At 37.2% G+C, this 19,724-nt stretch overlaps 2 protein-coding genes across 2 annotated transcripts in view; both read left to right on the top strand.

Moving 5' to 3' along the window:
- Positions 1–1,457: 1,457 nt before the first annotated feature.
- Positions 1,458–17,186, top strand: Nsun5 (Nop2/Sun-like domain containing protein 5). Its single transcript, XM_071590665.1, has 9 exons — positions 1,458–1,596; positions 1,790–1,918; positions 2,088–2,358; positions 9,180–9,418; positions 11,044–11,159; positions 11,530–11,702; positions 12,883–13,096; positions 13,408–13,584; positions 15,508–17,186. Exons 1-9 carry the CDS (start codon positions 1,561–1,563, stop codon positions 16,430–16,432), a joined length of 2,280 nt encoding a protein of 759 aa, XP_071446766.1. The 5' UTR covers positions 1,458–1,560; the 3' UTR covers positions 16,433–17,186.
- A 1,659-nt stretch (positions 17,187–18,845) lies between these two features.
- The window catches only part of HBS1 (translation elongation factor EF-1alpha (GTPase) HBS1), a 45,703-nt gene continuing 44,824 nt past the window's right edge, over positions 18,846–19,724 (top strand). The window contains exons 1-2 of the mRNA XM_071590291.1: positions 18,846–19,016; positions 19,099–19,167. Coding sequence (XP_071446392.1) covers positions 18,974–19,016; positions 19,099–19,167 — 112 coding nt within the window. The 5' untranslated portion in view covers positions 18,846–18,973. The remainder of the gene's footprint in view (positions 19,017–19,098; positions 19,168–19,724) is intronic.

Genomic DNA, 19,724 nt, shown 5'->3' with positions numbered 1-19,724 from the left:
AATTTCCACTTCACTAAGTAATGCTTGCAGCCCCTTGGCTGACTGACAAACTAAAGCTTGGTCATCAGCAAACCTAACTGATTTTACGAATTCCCCGCCCACCTTCATTCCTACCTCCAGTTCTTCCCATGCCTCTTTAATGATTTCCTCTACATACAGGTTGAACAGCAATGGCGATAATGGGCAACCCTGCCTTACACCTCTTCCTAACACTGCCCATCCGGACTCCCTGTTCCCCACTCGTACTTGAGCAGTCTGAGACATGTACTGGTTGCGGATTAGTCTCCTTTCCTTCCAATCTATTCCTATTTTCTGGTGTATACTCATTAGTTTTTCCCAATTCACTCTATGAAACACTTTTTCAAAATCTATGAAACGGGCAAATACGTCCTGATTGTATTATATATTCCTCTCGATTAGTGACCTCATCTCAGCAATGGTATCATGCATACTTCTCCTCTTCCTAAACCCTAACTAATCAGCCCTACTCTCTATCCTTTTGTTGATGATCATGGAACAACTTTAGCTGCGTGGGATAGAATATATTTGAAAATTTAAAAAGAGCAATAGGTTCTCAGATGCTTTTTGGTCATGTCATTGACATTAATCTAGTTGTGATTGCTAATTGAGAGTGTGAACTAATTTGTATCCTTGGCATATGCTGGTTCCTAAAAGAGTGAAGCTTAGTCCGTGTACTGAATTAATTGTGTGTGTTTATTTATTTGGGAAAAAAACAGACACGTGGTGTTAGAGAATAGTTTGAAGCTAGCAGAATTATGAAAACATAAATAATTTTTGGGGATAGTATCAACTGAGCATGCTGCAACTTGTGCAGTGACAGTAGGTACCTGTTTTTTTACCAGCAGCCTCGTGTGGCGAACACAGTAACCCAATATTGAACATGCTCTACTTGAACTAGAGTATGCTAATATTAAAGGCGAATCAATCGCCAAGGAATGTGTTGATTGGACCCTGCAATTATTTGGATGCTAGGAATTAAAATTGTTCACTGGCAATCCATCTATGACTGAGTAACTTGGGGATCGAGATGGTGCGGTGGCTACCGCACTGGCTTACCACCCAGAGGGCCCGGGTTCAAATCCCGGTGTTGAATAGTTTTCAGAGGTATCTCGATTCCTACTGGAGGTGCTCAGTGGAGAGCTCTTACTCTTCAAGCAATTTTTTCAGTTTTCTACAATCAATGCTCTACTTTTGTGGTGGTATTTTGGAATGAACTGATATATTAATAAAATAAATAACCTCCATCTGTTTCATGAATAAAAGGCACAAGTATCATACAAATATAAACCAAAATGACATCACAACAGTTTCAGATTCTGCACAAAAAACTGCGGCCACATTCAGGCATGGATACATAGCGAAATTCTGATCAACTCTCGTCCAAGTAAGCTCAGAACGCCCATCTGATAACGCCAGTTTTTTGTTTTATGCCAAACTGTTACTAGCGTCAGCTGTTTGCTGAGTTTATTTTCTTAAAATCTCTCCATGTATTGATTTTATGCCGTTGTAGTTGTTTTAAGTCATGAGTAAGAGCATTGGATGCATAATTTCACAATAAAATATCATCTTTCACAGGTGAGTTGAGATGAGATATTCAATTTGTTGACGTTAACTCTGCTCCGAAACTCATATCGGTTGAAATTCTACACCTGTTATGTAAATCGTTGTCATCTTCATCACTCGAAATATAGGAGGGCGTTTTTCGTTATTTTCGAAATCTAGTGACTTTTACCTTGTATGCGTTATTATTTTTCCTTTAATTTTGAAGGATATGACGGGCTCGTCGAGACACTCAATCAAAGTTCCTAGATTATTTAAAGAGGCAAGCAAGATAGCCAAGCTTGTCAGAGAAGAGGGAGAAAGTCTTAAAGAGCTAGTGTATAGTGGGAAACACCCGGTATGTTCTAGCGTTATTTTTTTCAGTTTATAGCAGCAAATTTCACGGTGTATTTATTTGGCAAAAATCTAAATTTGTTCAAAAGTATATGTTGCCGTCGTCTGTACAGTTGGGTAACCTATGGTATTGTTTTAAGCCATCATTATCGTTCAGTTCGTTTTATTTGCAGAACATCAAGGCAATATATGCGTTAGTGGTCCAGACTCTCCAACATGAAAACGAACTCGATACTATATTCAAGAAATCAGAACTCCTCGAGAAGGAAAAGGGACTAGATCCCTGGCTGGCCCGCGTGCTCATTACAGAGTTAATATGGGGCAAAAAGCGACTCTCGGGAGAAAGCAAGCCAGTGAAAACAGTTCTTTCTTACAAGTCGTCTTTTATAGTCGACCGCGGAGAGATTGTTGACGCGGAAAATAAATCCAAGGAAGTTCATCAAGGTAATTTTTATTTTCTTTCTTTAATTGCAGGTTCATATTCAAGGAAGTCTAGAATTTCTCCCTCAGGGTCGATGAAGAACTGCAGACAAAGAATGGAAAGCCATCCATCATCTGAAGGGGCGGAGACCCTCCTAAGGAATAATAAACCAGAATTAAATATCAGTACTCAGTCAAATGCTGAAATTGCTAGTGCTCTAGGTTCCCTGCTCTTGTACAGTTTAGCAATGTTCACGTTGCCGATCGGAGCTTTTTATGGAGTCCACCGCGTGTTGTGGTATCAAGTTGAAGTACAAGGTTTTGCCAATATTGTTTGCTCAGTTGCGGCAGCGGTTGTCGTTGTGAACGTGATTATTGCGATGTACGCCGTTAAAGCTTTTAAAGAGGAAAGGGAATATTGTAAAGCCACCAAAAGCAACTGAAGAAAAAACAACTGTATTCATAAAACTTGATCAGATGCTTGTATTAATATTGGTATTTTCTTTTTAACTGTTGAGGATAATGGTTGTATGCAAGACAACATTATCATCAGTTTAAAATTTCGTTCGTCTTCTTTGAAATGTTATTAATGTCGCCTCTACTCATTCAGTTTATAACTTCGTTCGAGTTAATCTTTTTATTCGTGGCACAGTAGTGAAATTCCTACAGGGAAAGCACATGGTCGGTGGGTACCCTTACATCGGGGTATATTTCATTTTTATGTAATAACCCTTCTCATAAATGTGGATACTTATTCATAACTCAAGATTGTAAACATATAATGGCTTCCAGGGATCAAAACATTTGTTAATACATTCCGATACATCCATGAATTTTGACATCGAAGGGAGCGAGAAAAAAGAAAAAAATATTAAATGGCTCTTAGAACTTTACTGCATTTGTAGTTGTAGCATTAATGTTAAATAAAAGACGTTTAATAACATGAATTGTCAAATATCAAGTGTTGCATTATAAAATCGCCTCAAACTAATGTAGTCTGTCATCATCTTGTTCACTGTTTGTTTACAGTTAATGGCAAAGTGCCCAATGAAGTCTTTTAGACCAGCAGTAGAAGGGATGGAATGATTACTACTATTGATGTCAATAGAAATAGGACATATTGTATGTCAAGGGTTCACAACTTGTGTTTAAAATATTTGATGTCCAGGTGTCATCATTGCGTACCCATTTTCTTGTTTTATACTTATTTTACAATTCTCATGTTATTCGCAATTTTTCTCAATTCAAAAAGTTTTATTGTTTGAAACTTGAAATTTCTGAATACTGAGGGATGAGCCAATTTTATGCTAAGCTTTGACCCCCAAATTCTGGTTTGCAGTTCACCCGTAATTTCCCAGGAGTATATTTGTAATGTTATTGCAAAATATAATAATAATTATTGTTATGAGTTTTAACATGTTTTATCATACTTCCAACACAGGAGTGTAGAAAATAAAGATAAAAATTCTGTCTTCCTATGTTACATCTGCTCCGTATGCTTCCTATGTTCCATCTGCTCCATGGGTCATAATTTCTCAGCTAATTAAATTGGGTGGTTGTTTAGGCAACTCTTGATGCAGGCTTTATGTTTTTTTGTGAAGAAATAGTAAGTAATTAGGACCCATAACATGGCAATCCAAGATTCATGAAAACTTATCAGTGATCGTTAATCGTCTTTGACAGCAAAGGTGGCTATGGCATGGGAATTGAAGTAATCCCTATACACCTCTAAATCAAATAGTTCTTGCAGACCTCAGCCTGGGAATATGACATGTTTCATAAATGTTCTTCATTGTGTGTAAAGATAATATATTTTTATGAATCTTGGGTCCCAATTGACTGCAGTGGATGTCATCTGAATTATGTACTTACTATTTGTTATTGTAGTTGCACATCTCTATCTGTGAGAACCATTGTATATTTTGCTCTTGTAAGGAGCCAGAGATAATTTGTTTGAGGATGGTGAAACCAGGAACACTGGCCTAAACTATACTTTTATTATTTGTGTACTTGTACGGTACATATTGTTTAAATTAAAAGGTGAATGTTGAGTATTTTTGTTGCAGCTGGAAGAAATAAAAGTATATAATCATGCTTTTTAGTATTCCCCAGTGAATGTAAGTTATTTTCAAATAAACTCTGAAATTAATTTTTGGTGGATTAAATAAAGTAATGAATGATGGAATCGGCTAATAACCTCATCACATTAAAAGTATTTAATGCACCTTCAATCAGGTAGTTTATTAAGATAGTAAATTATTTTTATGTATTGAAAAACATGCCTAGTTTAGTAGCTCTAAACCAAAATGGTTTTAATCTTCCTGCCTTGAATAATTTCCTTAGGGTGGCATAGCCACTGTTACTCATTGATTTGTTACAACTCGAAAGAGTTAATTTCTATCTATAATTTGTAACATTTTACTTGGTGAATTTGAATCTCTCAGTTTTGAAGTACTTAAAAGAAAACAAATAATAACAAAGACAAGAAACCTATCATTTTATCTTTTTCATGAAAATTATAATTTTTTTTATAAATTATTCGGATGTAATTGATAGTAACTACAGTGTCTTCTCCAAAGAAATCATATCCTCAACTTTTGGCTTAATTTTCTTGAATGAACAAATACCTATGGAGTTGACCTTGTAATGTTTCATTCCACAATGAACTTTAATTTGGGATGTCTTCACCACTGCAGGATTATCCAAATGAAGAAGCATATCGAATCAGGAAATCATTATTCTTTTACATTATCCCCTTGGCTTAAACAGTGGAGACTGCTTCATTTGATGATTAAAAGGTATTGTTCTCTTGTTAAGGTGGCTGTCATTGGCCATCTTTAACTCTGCTGCAAAGCAGACATCCTCAAAGCACACCAATTACTATAGTGTATACACCTGTTCTTTGCATCATCCAAAGTCTGCATCACTGTACCACTTCAATGCAAATCTCTTGCTTTAAGTAAAAATTATGCTAGCAAAGTGGAAAATGCTGCGGCTGTAACTTGGAGTAGTGCATCAATGGAAGTAGTCTTCCATAAATGTACACGCAAATGTGAGAAATTTGCTTTGTAAAAATCATTCTGGTCTAGAAAAATATCATCTGTAATAATAGCAACTTTTTGTACATTGTAGGAATTTTTGAGTAATTTACTTAATTTTATATATGATTCATTTGATGTAGTAAATATTTTTACTACATAGTATAAACCTTAATTGTGAAGGAGGACCTAACCAATCATATCATGTTGCTCGTAGAGTCCATTATTTTGTTATTCATTTTATCCTAGCTTTCAGGTTGATAACTATGCCGGTAGATACTTCATGCCTCTTATACACTAATATATTATAAGAATACTTCTTTCATTTTTTCTTCTCTAAAATTAGGTTGGTGGAACATCATTAGTTATTGAAAGCCCTTATGTGTAATATTTTGATGATCACCAAAACATGGATTTTATAAATAATTTCTGGAATAATGACCTTAGCAGGGTATCCTCGGGGTGTTCAGCCACAATTGTGCTCATATGGTCCCTCCAAAAATTTCAAAGTCGATTGTAAATCACTCTAATCAAAGGTGCAGATTCATCATAGAGATTATCAAGTTTTTCTTTATTCTCTTAAGGCAATTGTCCTTTCTTGGAATATGTATGATCCATTCTTGAAAATCTCTTCAAACCATTTCTTTGAAAATTCCTCGACTAATTCAGTTCAAACAAATATTAAGCATAGAGTAATTGACTGACATGGGTAGAAATTGATTTGTGATTCTTGAATAGATACTACTAACTGAAACTGTGATGTTCAGGGAAAGTTAGCTCTCTTACTTTTCATGATAATTTTTCAACCTACCCCCATATGTAAGCTCTTTAAGTTTTAAAACTTTGCCAGCCTCAGTGGCGGCAGGGTAACGTCCTCGTCTGCTAATCCAAGGGAAGTGGGTGGTATTCCCTCCTGGTGGGTTTCCTCCATCTAGGGCTTGGGTGTTTGTAATCATCTCCATTGTTTTCACTGTTTCTAGTCCAATGTAAAGGCCAAAAAGTGCTACTTTTGGACTAAGGCTAAATAAATAAAACTAATGGGATATTATGCATGCCGGGAAGGGATCTGTACAGCTTGACTGAATGCATGAGTTTGTTGCATAAATTGCAGGGAATAATCGTCTGAATTGTGAGTTCTATTTTTTGATCTATAGTTGCATTAAATTAGGTTGGGTAATTGGACAGAATGATTTCAGGTAAAATGTATGCAAATTTGAAGAGTAGTGTAATATAGTTTTGGGTGGCAGGTTGTGTCTTGATAGGCAAAGCAGGGAAATGCAGTAATGTTTGGTCTGTGTCCATTCATAATGCACCTTAAATGGTCTACTACTAAATAATAACACTTATTATGTATGACTTGGGATTCATATGTCAATTGAGTGCTATGACTTTGGAGGTCGAAGTAAACAAAATGAAGAAAGAAATGAGTGATATTTGCGGTGTTCATAATATTACACCATTTATAACCATTAGTGCTGTCGGAACCAGATTCTCCAAACCATGGGTAATTAAACCTGGATATCTAATGAATCCAATTGAAGGGAGGATCCATACCCATGGGTATGAAACCTGTAGGTTTTGTCAAGACTTGTGATAGCCATTGCAGAAGAAATTGTTTTCTTTGCTATTTAATCCTGGCCTAAATGATTGGGTTTAGTAGACAAACAACAACTGAATTTTGGTATGAGCCAGCTTTGAAGAGGCTTTTTAAGTTTCATAACTGTGGGGTCTTAGTTGATTTGTTTGGGGTACATTTCTATTCGCCCCTCATTAATCAACAAAGGCCACCCAATAATGATATTGCAAATATTGCATAAGGTGTAAAGTATCTATGTTGTAGGATTTAGAGATTGAATGTGGAGTAAGATGGGAAGAAAAGCAATTTAAGCTCTAGACATGTTAGGGAAGGAGAGAAGGTTTTTGAGAGAAATTCAAAGAGTGGAAAAATGAATGCAGTGCCTAATGAATGGAATGTTGAAGACTGTGATTTGAGAGAGAATGTTGTTTTGACAAAATGGAGGCAGATAAGTAATATGTATTTTGAATGGAATGAAGGGAAACCAGAAGTACATGGTTTGTATAAAAAGTTTAGGAAAAATGGATTTATTTCAAATATTGCTGCAGTGCCTCAAAATTCTTCAAAGCACATCCCTGGATCGTTGATGCACTTTTGCCAGTAGCCTTTCCACGATTCAAAAGCTCCCTGGTAGACTGATTCTGGAAGATCATGAGGGTACTCGTGCAAGCCTCTTTGATGTCACTTAGGATCCCATAGTGGTGTCCTTCGAGGGAGCATTTCAGTTCTGGGAATAGGAAATATTCTCCTGGTGCTAAGTACAGACTTTAAGGAATTGGGGAATCGTCATGATGCTGTTGCAGGTCTTTGCCAGCAGACACTTGACTCTGCTCTTGGTTGCCAATCAAAACCTTTGGGATGAGTTTGGAGCAGATCTTTCACATGACCAAATATTCAGTGATAGTAGTGTGCTTTGTCATCTAATCAATGGCAATAAGATCTGTGATCATACGCACACTAAACCGACAGCCTGAATCCAGCTTTAACACACATGGCAGGGGAAATTTGCAACTGATACATTTTATACAAAACTTTTATGCAGGGTTGAAGAATGGCTTATTATAATCCGGGGTTTTAGATTATTTATTTATTACCATAATAGGAGGGGCGTATTTTATTTTATTAGGCAATCTATTGTACTTAAGGTACATTTTAGATGGACACAACTACCAGATCAAAATTTTATTTCTTCTAACAAAACACAAACCAACATCCTACTCCACAATAAGCCCCGCTTTATTTTTGTGCACTTCCTTCTTCCCTTCATCCCATCAAACATCCCTATCCTATTCCTGCCCCTTGCTCATTCGCCTAACATTCTCCCCTATATCACAGTCTTCAACATCCTACTGCCAATCAATACGCATTGCATCTATTTTTCCTACCTCTTTATGATTTCTCCCAACAATTCCGTTTCCTCACCCACCATTTTTCACTTCCTCATTTGCTTTCCTTTCAGTCAATTTCACCTTTTCCATCCTTCTCCACACCCACATGTCGAAAGCCTTCAATATAGTATCTACCGACCAATACCTATCATCATGTTTCCGCACCATGCGTAACTGTGCTCCATATCAAAGTTTTGATGAGGCTCTTCTTAATATCCTTACTCAACCTCTCTGTCATCAATTCCCACCTCCTTGTGATAGCCTCTTTGCGTAGTTCAATTCTTATTACATCCCTACTACTATGACCATTATGGTACAAAACACTTCCAAGGTGAGTAAACTGTTCCACCTGATCTAGTTTTTGCCCTCCTATTTTAATGTTAAGCTTAGTCTTTCTCTTTCTGGAAAATGGCATAACCTTTGTTTTATTTATATTGATTCACCTCAAACATCCATACAATGACAACCATGTCTATTGCAATGAATTTCCAGTCCACTCAGCAATGCTTACAACCCCTTGGCTGACTGACAAACTAGAGCCTGATCATCAGCAAACCTTGCACATAAGGGCACATTTTCAACTTGTTTTTAAATGAAACAAAAAAGAGAATTGTAATTTAATTTCTCCATTTTTTCAATCTTGCACCTAAATTTTATTCTGATAATATTCTTTGGGGGTCTAGAATTTTTGATCTGCCAATGCACATAGCAGTAACCAATGCTGCAAATGGCCTCGGCTGTCAGTTGCCCCACCTAATGGCTACTGTCAATGATGATAGAGGCAGGATGACCATTGTAGCAGAAATGTATCCTTCATTAACCTTTCATTCTTCTATTCTCTAGTGCGTCTGCCGCGCTACGCTCGGGTGAATACCCTTCACATGACAGTGGAGCAAGCAGTGGACAGTTTCCGTGATGAAGGCTGGCTGTTGGCTCGCCAAGGCGATGGGGAAACCCTTTTCCCCTCCGATGACCACTTCCGTGTTGATGATCACATCCCAGAAGTTCTGGTCTTCCCCCCTGGAACTGAACTGTACCATCATCCCTTGTACAAGGACCGAACCATCCTTCTCCAAGACAAGGTACTCTCTCGTCAGTCGGAAACCAAGTTAGCTAACTTCCTCTGCATATACTGGAAAATGCATTAAAAGGGTTGTGGCACTTATGGTTCTTTTCCCTGTATCCATATAGCACCCTGCAAAATATCAAAGTGTAGGGCATATGGGAGGAGGTGTAAGGTTACCAGTCACTTAGGAAATGTCAACTTTATTTTTAAATATAAAGGATATTCTGGTAATTTTTTAACTGATGAATGGTGCATGCTACTTCTGGAAATCACCATCATGTAGGTTGGTTTGTTGGACTACAGTTTCGCCCCTAGTCATGGAGGCATCTTCAGGTCAAAGTGATCTTCATTTCAATTTGCCCGCTATGTATAGGAGACACTGGCTGCCCCCAAGTGCTCGGGTTGGCTGTTCTTTGGTGGTGAGGTAGAAATACTCCTTTCCACGTCGAATTCCAGGTGGAGCCATCTTCGGTGTTGAAAATCTTAGGATATTTTATCATTTCTACTACTTCTCATACCAGTTCCGGGAAGTAGCGTTTTCCCCTTGCCAGAACTTTTGTTTGGTCAAACTCATTTGTCTCCTGGTTTTGATCACACATGTTCAGTGATTGCTGAAAGTCACAACTGTTTCTTTTCTGTGGCCCTATGGTGCTCCTTAATTCTGAACCTAATGAACCCTCCTCTTTGGTCAATATAGAAAAGGATATGTTTGTGGAAAATTTTCTTAAATTAGTTTGTGAGGCAGTCAATTCCTCCCATAATGTCTTAGTAGTATAACATACCAATTTAGTGCGAGATTATGTATACATGTATTACCTGTATCTCAAAATTAAACTCAAGATATGTATTTATCCTCTATGTTAAGTCATGCATTGAAACTTCAAAAAAAATGATGTCTTTCAGGATAAATTTCTCTGCATAATTCAAAAGGTTCTGTTGGATTCTTTCAAGAGTTTTATTACTGACTGCATTGTTACATTAGGTGCATTTCCTTACTGCTCGAAAACCTTTTGTGTAAAAATCTACGTGTATATTACATCGAGTGCTAGCCAGCTAACACTAAGGATATTACTTCACATATGATCTGTCGAGAATGGGCAGTATGCCTTTTTAATAAAAGGTTTTATTTGATTCTTTTTATGATATGAATTACATTTCTTTAACTCGCTAAGTAATAGGGAAAATTGGTAATTAAAGATGATTTTTTCAATTGGTAGAAATTGTATAAGTATTGCTTAGATTGGGCTAATTATAGAGTTATTTGCATGTCCAAGTAAAATATGAATAAAGTATCGCTTAATAATTTGTGGCTGCATGAGAAAGCAGCAAGTAGCAAATTTTAAAATAACTTAGTCATAAGGTTTCTCTCATTTTATTCTACCTTTACAAGGATGTCAAGGTTTTTACAGTGTAACAAGATCTGTAATATTCATAAAGATACATGAGACACCTACACTTATTTTGATGCAGGTTTTTTACGCATGGTAAACTAGATGACAATTGTGTTTCAAGTCATTTCAAGGGGAAAGAAGAAAAGCAAGGAGTCAATTTGTCATTTTGGGGCTATTAATATTAATGAAAATATGCATAATTTGTAGCTGTTTGTGGTGGTGTTGTATGATTGTACAATGTCATTGCTAGGCTAGTTGCCTCGCTGCCCATCTCCTGGCCCCACCACCTGGCAGCACTGTGCTGGATATGTGCGCAGCCCCCGGGATGAAGACAACACACTTGGCTGCTCGCATGCGCAACAAGGGGTAAGCACCTAATTCATTCATCAAATGTACTCCGTATAAACCTGTCTATCATGAACACCTTTTTTCATAATATCACCATACCATAAAAGATGGTGTGCATCTTGCATGAGTTCAGCCCCCTACGTTATCTCTTTGTCCTTCTCAGAAATCATCTTATTCCTCCATTAATTTAATTTCCTAGTTTTAATGTTGCACGAATAAGATTCATGCCTAGTGAAGTGACAATGAAGAAACTTTCGTTGGGGCTTCTTGTTTTATCCACCAATAAGTATACTAACTTATCTTTTTCAGTTACGATATGTATTGCTCTGCATTCAGCATTCATTTTATTGAAATTAGTTCTACTATTTAGACATTATCTCTTTTCCAGAATATTGTATGCTGTTGAGAAGAATCCTAAACGATATAAAACACTCTGCAGCTTTATTGAGGAAGCTGGTGCAACATGTGCTAAGTCGTTGTTAGAAGATTCAATTCAGCTGATGGCAGAGGAACTTCCTGATGTTGAATACATTTTGGTGGACCCGTCTTGCTCAGGAACAGGTGAGTGTAATGTTCGATAATGTACATTATTGATGAAAGCGTTAATGATTCCAGTGTGAGAATGATGATTTGGCAACCTGTTTTAAGGCAGGTTTTTTGATGGACATCGAATTAATTATGGTGATTTTTGAAAAAATTCTAATTTTTTCCCAGTCATTTTGAATTTTATTCATTTATATTTTTTTGATGGCAATGGCTCATCTATTTACAAATTCTAGGTGATTCACATGCTGTATATGCAAATTTATAAACGGGAAGATAAAAGAAGGATTTAGGAATGGTACTTACAATAGCAATATATGCTTTTATAAATCACTGTTGATAAATCAAAAAAGCCAAGAATGGCTCAGCAGGACCAATGGTGTAACATTTAGAGGAATGATGAATCTCTTTTAAATTAGATGTTTTTTCTGTAATTTTCTTTTCGAGTGATAAAATTGATTTTGTAAATTTAAAATTGTAACTTTGTAATTTGCAATGATCTTATAAAGAAATTAGGTGCTAGGAAAATGGAACCATATAGTGATAATTTTAGAAAGGCACATTGCTATTAATTCCAAATGTTTTTTAGGTCATTTGTCTTGCTCCTGTATTTTGAAAAGTTATGAAGAAATGGTTTCAGGTAAATTTCCACGTGTTTAAGGTTCCATGTTGAATCACTTGAATAGCATCATAATGAGGGTGACACCTTGTATAAAATTGTGATTCTCTTAAATTAACTGGGATTAAAATATTGATAATAATATAATATTCTCCAAATAGTATTATAATTTGGTAAAGAAGACGCCAAAGAGAACAATCGGAAACAATTTAGATTACACAAAATACCGAAGGATAAATGACAGTGTCCTGAAAAAATTATCAATCGAGTACCAGAGTATATGTTGGAGTAATGGGTTTACTTGTGTTTTGAATTAACTAAATACCCTGAATGGTTCTTTGATGAGGTGGTAGCTTGTTCAGAGTCTACTAACTCAGGCTTTTTGATCCCTGGAAAGCTGCTTTAGTATGAAGTATGCACAAAGTGCAAAAATTTATAAGGCTAATTTATGCAATGAGCAGATGGCATGCTCTAAATATTACCAAATATCATGTTAATTTAGCGAGACTTTGGTAGGTTATGAAAATTACCTCCCATCTCTCTAGTCATGATGCAACCAACATCTCTTGTTGTGCATAGGGATGGTGAGTCGTCCCAAAGTCGGTGACTCCTTGGATGGCAGTGCCCGCCTCCGAAATCTGGTGGGTTTCCAGAGGCGACTGTTGCTCCACGCTTTGACAGCATTCCCCAAGGCCACTCGTGTGGTCTATTCTACCTGCTCCTTACTTCCAGAGGAGAACGAGGGGGTTGTGGCATGGGCACTTGAGGAAGTGGCCAAAGGCCCTCACACAAGGTCAGTGAGATCAGAGCGGCCGTTCACTTTAGGAAGGGCTGTCATAGTGTGTTCATTCAGGTTCATCACCAGAGCTTTGAGAACCAATATTTTTTATAGTTGTAAATGAATTTCTCTGTTTATATTTGTCTTTTTCATGATCCATTGATCCTTATATCCTCATCTTTTGTATGTAAAATTGGCACATCCTATTTGCGAATAGATGTTGAAGTTGTCAGGCCATTATAGCATCAGGTTTTTCATCACATCAATCTGATGAGTGCTGTTGGATAATTGGAGTGTTTTGTGGTAATTTTTATTTCTTTTTTCAGTGGTTGGTGTTTGGCTCAGGATCCACTCCCTGGCTGGACAAATAGAGGCTGTGAAAAGTCTTACCCAGGCATTGGGAAGCATTGCTTGTATTCACGTACTGAAACTGACCTGACCAATGGCTTCTTTCTGGCCTTATTTGAAAGGACAGGACTTCTGAATAGCCAGGAGTTGGCAGGGTTAGTGTTCAAAAAAGCAAATTTTATTAAAATATGTTTCTAGGTTTAGGAGTATTAAGCATTTAGTTAATAAGACTGTTGCATGTCAACTTATGCCAGTGCATATTCAGTAAAATGTTTATTTTTAATCTATTTAATTCCAAATATTGTATAATTCTATAATGAAAGAAATCCTTGGCAAACATAATAGGATTTTACATGAATTAGATGCATTCTGATATGCTATTCAAGATGGATATAATGAAATAAGTTACAATGAAATTCGAAGCCATGATCTACTCCCATGATACAAAAATATGTTTTTTCTTTGAAATATTTCAATCGAATAATTAAAAATTTTCTTACTGCTAAGTTGGTGCATGCAACTTACCAAAGCTTCATGTTTTAACTTTCTTTTTCTTGATGAAGAAAACGTCATTATCCCATAAATAAGTAACTTCTAATTGCTTTGTCCACTTTTTTTATGAAATACATATTACTGGATATGATCCATACCTAGGCCTATTACAAAGCTTTTTATCCTTTTGGTCCATCATATCATTGATAGCCCAAACTGAAAGCAGGTTTCCCACATTCAGAGTGGAGGAGATCTCATCAAATCCACACTAGCATGGTATTTGCCATCATGGTGCAAGCGATTCAATCTTTCCCTATATTTGGTACTGTTTTGAGTGGATTAACCAACTGTAGTAATCAATGTAAAGGCTGGTTTGAGTAAGTGAGCGTAGAGCTCACCTAATACTAAGTCCAATGGCATCTGAAATTCATGCATCAGGGTATAGGAAGGGGTTCCTTCTCCAGTGCCATTGATGGCTTCCCTGGAAGACCTGTCCTTGAAGCATCATAAAACTGGGTGAAGCTGAGAATGCCACAGAGGGGTATCATCCAGAATAAAACCGGGGGGGGGGGGGGGTAATGAAGTGTGAGCCGTTGCTCTATCCTGTTGGAACCAAATTCCTCATACATCTTTACATACCAGTCTGAATACACTGGCACTGTGACCTCATTTTCTTCACAAACCAGGGACCATCAATACCGATAGAAAATTGCACACCACACTGTGACTTTAGGTGAATGCAAAGGCATTTGATTCAATTCTCAGGGGTTGGTGTCAGCCAAGTAGTGCATGTTCTGTTTGTTGACGTATGCACTCACATGAAAATGGGCTTCATCACTGAAAAAAATAATTGTGTCGTCAGGAATGTTTTTCAGATGAGCCTCACATGCATTCCTCAGTCCAGGGGCTGATGCATGTTTGCCCGCGGAACGCAATGGGGGTTGCAAGATGGCAGGTTACACTGCCTCAATAATCTTAGGTGATCTGATGGGCTGAGAGACTCCAGTTCTTTGTTTTGTCACACTCGTGGTTTGTCTGAACATAGTGATCCATGAAACAATTGATTTTTGGTCTGGGACTTAATTGTAGCAATTTCAGAAGGCCCGTTTGGTTGCAATCACAGAATATCCATTTTAAAAGTAGGCCTCTACCTCAAACACGCGCTCCTCACTGTTCTAATGCATGATGGTGACCAACTGGGATGGGGCAAAACTTTAGAATCCCGGCTGTCGAATGAGACCACTCTTACCCAGCTATGGCCTCTAGCAAGCCTGATTGGCATGCATTTCAAAAAAGGAAGTTATGTTGCTGCACCCTGTAGTACCATGACCCAGGTACTCTTTTTGAGATGAATGGCTCCGTAATAATTTACCTAATAATTACTTTGACTCATGACTGTTGTTTTTGGAAATTTAGCAAATCTATCTTGAACCTCACCCAAATCCTCCTTCGGCAACTTCGGTAATGGATCCCTATAATATTAACATATTCTGTATGCAATATTTATCTTTATAATGGTTATGGTTTGAAGCTCTTGGTTTGGTTCATCAGCCATACTTGACATTGTATGTGGTTTATTTTCCAAGGTGTCAGCGGATGGGTGACAGCAGGGAGATTGCTGGAGTCAGGAAGGGCAAGCATGAGGAAGGAGGGGAGGACACTGGAGAAACCACGTCCTCCGTGAAAACAAAGAGGAAAAAGAAGGGGAACTGGAAGGAGGCAGGAATGAAGAAAGAGGAAGGCAATGATGGTGGGGAACCAGCAGTCATTGCAAATCCAAAGATGAAGAGGAAAGGGGCAGAAGACTATATGGATGAAGTTGACGCAGAAACCACCTCTACTGTAAAGTCCAAGAAGAGGAGAAAAGGGACCGAGGAGGAGGCAGAAACAATCGGTGTGGGGATCACCATCACTAATTCAAAGACCAAGAAGAACAGGATAGAAGAAGGCAGTGCTGAATCGATCATCTCAGGAAGTACAAAGAAGAAGAGAAAGATGAGGGAGAATGAGAGTAGTGAAGAGGAAGGCAAAAATGATGGAGAACCCACCATCACTGCAAAGACCAAGAAGAAGAAGGGGAAGAGGCAAGGTGCAGAAGAGGAAGAGGACGGTGTAGAAACCACTAGTGATGCAAAGTCCAAGAGGAAGAGGAATGGAGCAGTAGAAGACATGAATAATGTGGAAGCCACTATCATCACAAATATAAATAACAGGACGGACAGAACAGAAGAGGAAGAGGGGGAAAATGCCATTAGAATAACCATCTTTGAGGGTGTGAAGAAGAAGAAGAAAAAAAAGAGGAATGAGGCAGTGAAGGATGAAGAGGAAATCAAGGAAGATAGAGGAGCCACAGAGAGTGCAAAGACCATGGAAAAGAGGGAAGGAATGGAAGAGGAAGGGGATGAGGTTAATGCAGGGGCTACTCTTGTTGTGAAAAGAAAGAAGAAGAAAAAGAAGGGGGAAGGGAGTGTAGTTTCCCCCTTCCCATGTGTTGCTACTCACACTTCATGAGGGTGAGTGGCAGAGTGAATGGAGGAGTCAGCACAAATATATTTTCATAATACAATATCTCTTGTGATCCCCGCATGTCATGCATATGTGATGTCAGATGCTTTGTGTGTCCTCATCTCATTCAATTAATCTGCCTTAAGGTCCTCACCCTGTTGTGAAGGAAAGATTTGCATTACGCTGTGAATAAATGGGTTTAAATTGGCAGATGGAGCACATGGCATGAAGAATTGTGAATAAAGTGTGCGACAGGAAATCATCTAATATATGTTGCAAAATGTTAGTGCATTGCATCATGGTCTGTAGACCATCTGCATTCTAAGTTTTCTCTGTATTTTGTTATGAAATGCTTGCGCTCCTAGATGTGGAAATGATTGGACTGATGTCATTTCGTTGCCAGTCAATAAAAATATTAATTTTTCAAATTGCCAAAATTACTAATATTTCTTGTTTTCAAACAAATGCATCATACCTAGATTCTCTCCCTCTCTTCCTAAAGTCACAGTCAAATTTTGTTACAAAGGGAGACCCTCCAACCAAGTCCAGCTGGGCAAATGACCATTACAAATAAATGTTTTGTACCCTTTTTTATGTTACATTGCGGTCTTAAAATGACCATTCTGTGTGTGAAATTGATAGAAGGATAATGAAATAATTTTTTTTTTATATGCAAGGTATTTACCATAGCATAAGAGTGTCAATTGCTTTGAATATATAGTACATTTTTGATAAAATAAATACTTTTCATTTTTTTTCATCTCTGCATTCATTTCTTTATAGCCATTGTATTGCTAGTAAATATTTCCGGCCAAAATAGTTTAATAAGTTACACATTCATCTAGCACAGATTATCTTATATATTTATATGAAATACAGCTTTCATTTGTGTAAGTGGTGCAGCCTGACAAAAATGGAATTGACCTTTACTCTAGCCAACCTGCGCAATTGATACTGAATTATTTACTCTGATTTGTAAATGGCTGTTTCTATACATTGCCTGATAGTATGGAAACTTCAGTTTGTTTGTTTGGTAAGGTGAAACTCTAAGTTTGAGTGCAAGTCAAAGAGATTTTTCTGCTGAAAATATCAACTATCAAGTATTTACGGATACCCACACCACATTATTTTCTCTCTCAGGCACCATCAAGAAGAGTGGTTTTAGGTTATATAAAACAACCTACTCTCTCACGTTTATTTCTTTATCCCTATCCTTGGTTATCTTTTTCTCCTCTGTCACATTCATGCTCTCATTTATAAATTCCATTTGACTCCTAATGCTTCAAATGATTCTTTTATTGAGTATCTATTGAAATACAGTCAGTTATGACTTTCTCAGTATACCCCCATCTTGGCTGATTTTAATTTTGAAAGTCTCTGAATTTTAAGTTTTTTTGCAGTTACAAAAGTTGACTTGCGGGTTATTTTGGGCGTAAAATGTTCTTTAATCCCATGGATATTGTTAAAATAAGAATACCAATGAATAAATGCTAGGCCTGGTAGGTGAGGTGAAGTTGTTGAAAGAAATCCAAAGGAGGCAGGAAAGGTGAATCCAAAGCATTTTGATTGATAATAGAATGCTGAAGACCTTGATTAAAATTAGTTTTTCATGATCAAGGATATTGTGGTGGCTTTTAATCAAGTACTCTTCTAAAGTTTTAAGGGCATGGTGTTTTCATAAGTAATGTCTTTTTCCATGTCCCAAGATGTTAAAAATAATTGACTTATCCTCCTTTTTAATTATAATGTTCCTCCACAGGCCATGCCATGTCTACATATTTAATGTTTTTAGCATTCATTTATACAATTGACAGCGAAAGCATTGCATTGGAGCCAAGCCGTGATACTAACACACTGACTATGACCTTATTTACTGCTCTATTACATATAGATAGACAGATAGAGATCTTAATTTGGGCGAAATATAGACCAGAGGGTCCCTAGTGACCTGCGTGTATATAAATTTGATAAAAATATACATATTTCTCTGTGCACACATTTTCCTGTAAATTCCAATTTTTTATGATGTGACCAATATTGCCGTTGAACATAAATGCTTGGAAAAAAATTGTTTTAGTAATAATGCTGCATTCCAAATTTTAAAGGCATTTTGTCGTGATTAGCACTAATTCGCCTTGGATCATTATTTGGCTACACGCACTACTTCCCGGTACCTATTATGCAAGAATATATTTTTCTAATTAAATTATTTTTACTAAGTGGGCATAATTTATGCTTACAATAAAAATGAAGAACGCTAGAATTGCTAATGAACGAGTAATGAATAAACCATGCGCCAAAACATTCCTTCCTATGACTAACACACTGCAAGGGTCGCGCCTTGTCCTTCGCGCTATAATTCCTCCTCTGCTACTCAATTGTTTTATTTGTGACGACTCGCACCAGCAGGTGACGTAGTTTAGCAATAAACTTATGGAAAAGATGTGTATTTACCTTTGTATGATGCATATATTTTGAAGCCTAGCTTACACAACAGAAACTATCAGATGATACTATGGGTAATGTTTAAAGAAATAAACTCGTAAAATGGCTCGGCATAGGAATATACGGTCTATGAACTATTCGGAAGGTAAAGCAATTTCTTGTTATAAGTGGTCCTTGGCTACATGAGAACTATTTGGTAAACCATTTTCTACTCTTGTTTTATTTAGAATGTGAAGGGTACGATGATGTGTATGGTCATTCTGTGGAGGATGATTACTGCGTATCCCCCAGTGTTGGTGAGTTGTTTTTTCCAATTCTTAAACTTATTCAGCCTTCAAATTTTCGAAGACAATTGGTCTCCGCTGGTGGTGGCCATTTCTTGTTAACTACGCGTTTAGCCAAAAGTAAATAAACAAGGGAGTACCCACTAGCTACTCTCTGTCAAATTGCTTGATTTCGGAAAAAAATGTTGCCACCAATTTTTATGGTAACATCGAAGCCATTCACATCAGTACAACCAGGTCAAAATCTGAGGTTCTAGGAATTTCATTGAAGTTCCGTAATTTTACTAACATAAGTCGCACCAAAAAAGTTCGGGCAAATTTCTTCACAACTCTCAGGGAAATTCTTGCTAAAAGACTGAATTTTCAATGGAAGAAGTTGTAGTATGAAACTTTTTTATTGGCTGACGTAAAGTTGTTAGTTAAGTCAATTTTGAACATATTGAGAATGGTCACCCCTGGAATTCCATGTGTTTCTTTATAAATAGTCTTCTTTTTCTGTGTACTATTACCCGTGATTCAAAACAGAAGATATCCTTTCTTGCTTGACGTATTGTTGTGTTATCAGCCAA

Source organism: Hetaerina americana, unplaced genomic scaffold (genome assembly GCF_022747635.1).
Source record: "Hetaerina americana unplaced genomic scaffold, ioHetAmer1.1.p SCAF_4, whole genome shotgun sequence".
Lineage (NCBI taxonomy): Eukaryota > Metazoa > Arthropoda > Insecta > Odonata > Calopterygidae > Hetaerina > Hetaerina americana.
The sequence above is the reverse complement of the archived record's forward strand: the minus strand, read 5'-3'. Positions and strand labels throughout refer to the sequence as shown.

Coding starts and splice junctions, on each gene's coding strand:
- Nsun5 (XM_071590665.1), top strand. CDS start 1,561: ATGCATAATTTCACAATAAAATATCATCTTTCACAG. Junction 9,419..11,043: donor CCATCCTTCTCCAAGACAAG/GTACTCTCTCGT, acceptor TGTCATTGCTAG/GCTAGTTGCCTCGCTGCCCA. Junction 13,097..13,407: donor GCCAAAGGCCCTCACACAAG/GTCAGTGAGATC, acceptor TTCTTTTTTCAG/TGGTTGGTGTTTGGCTCAGG.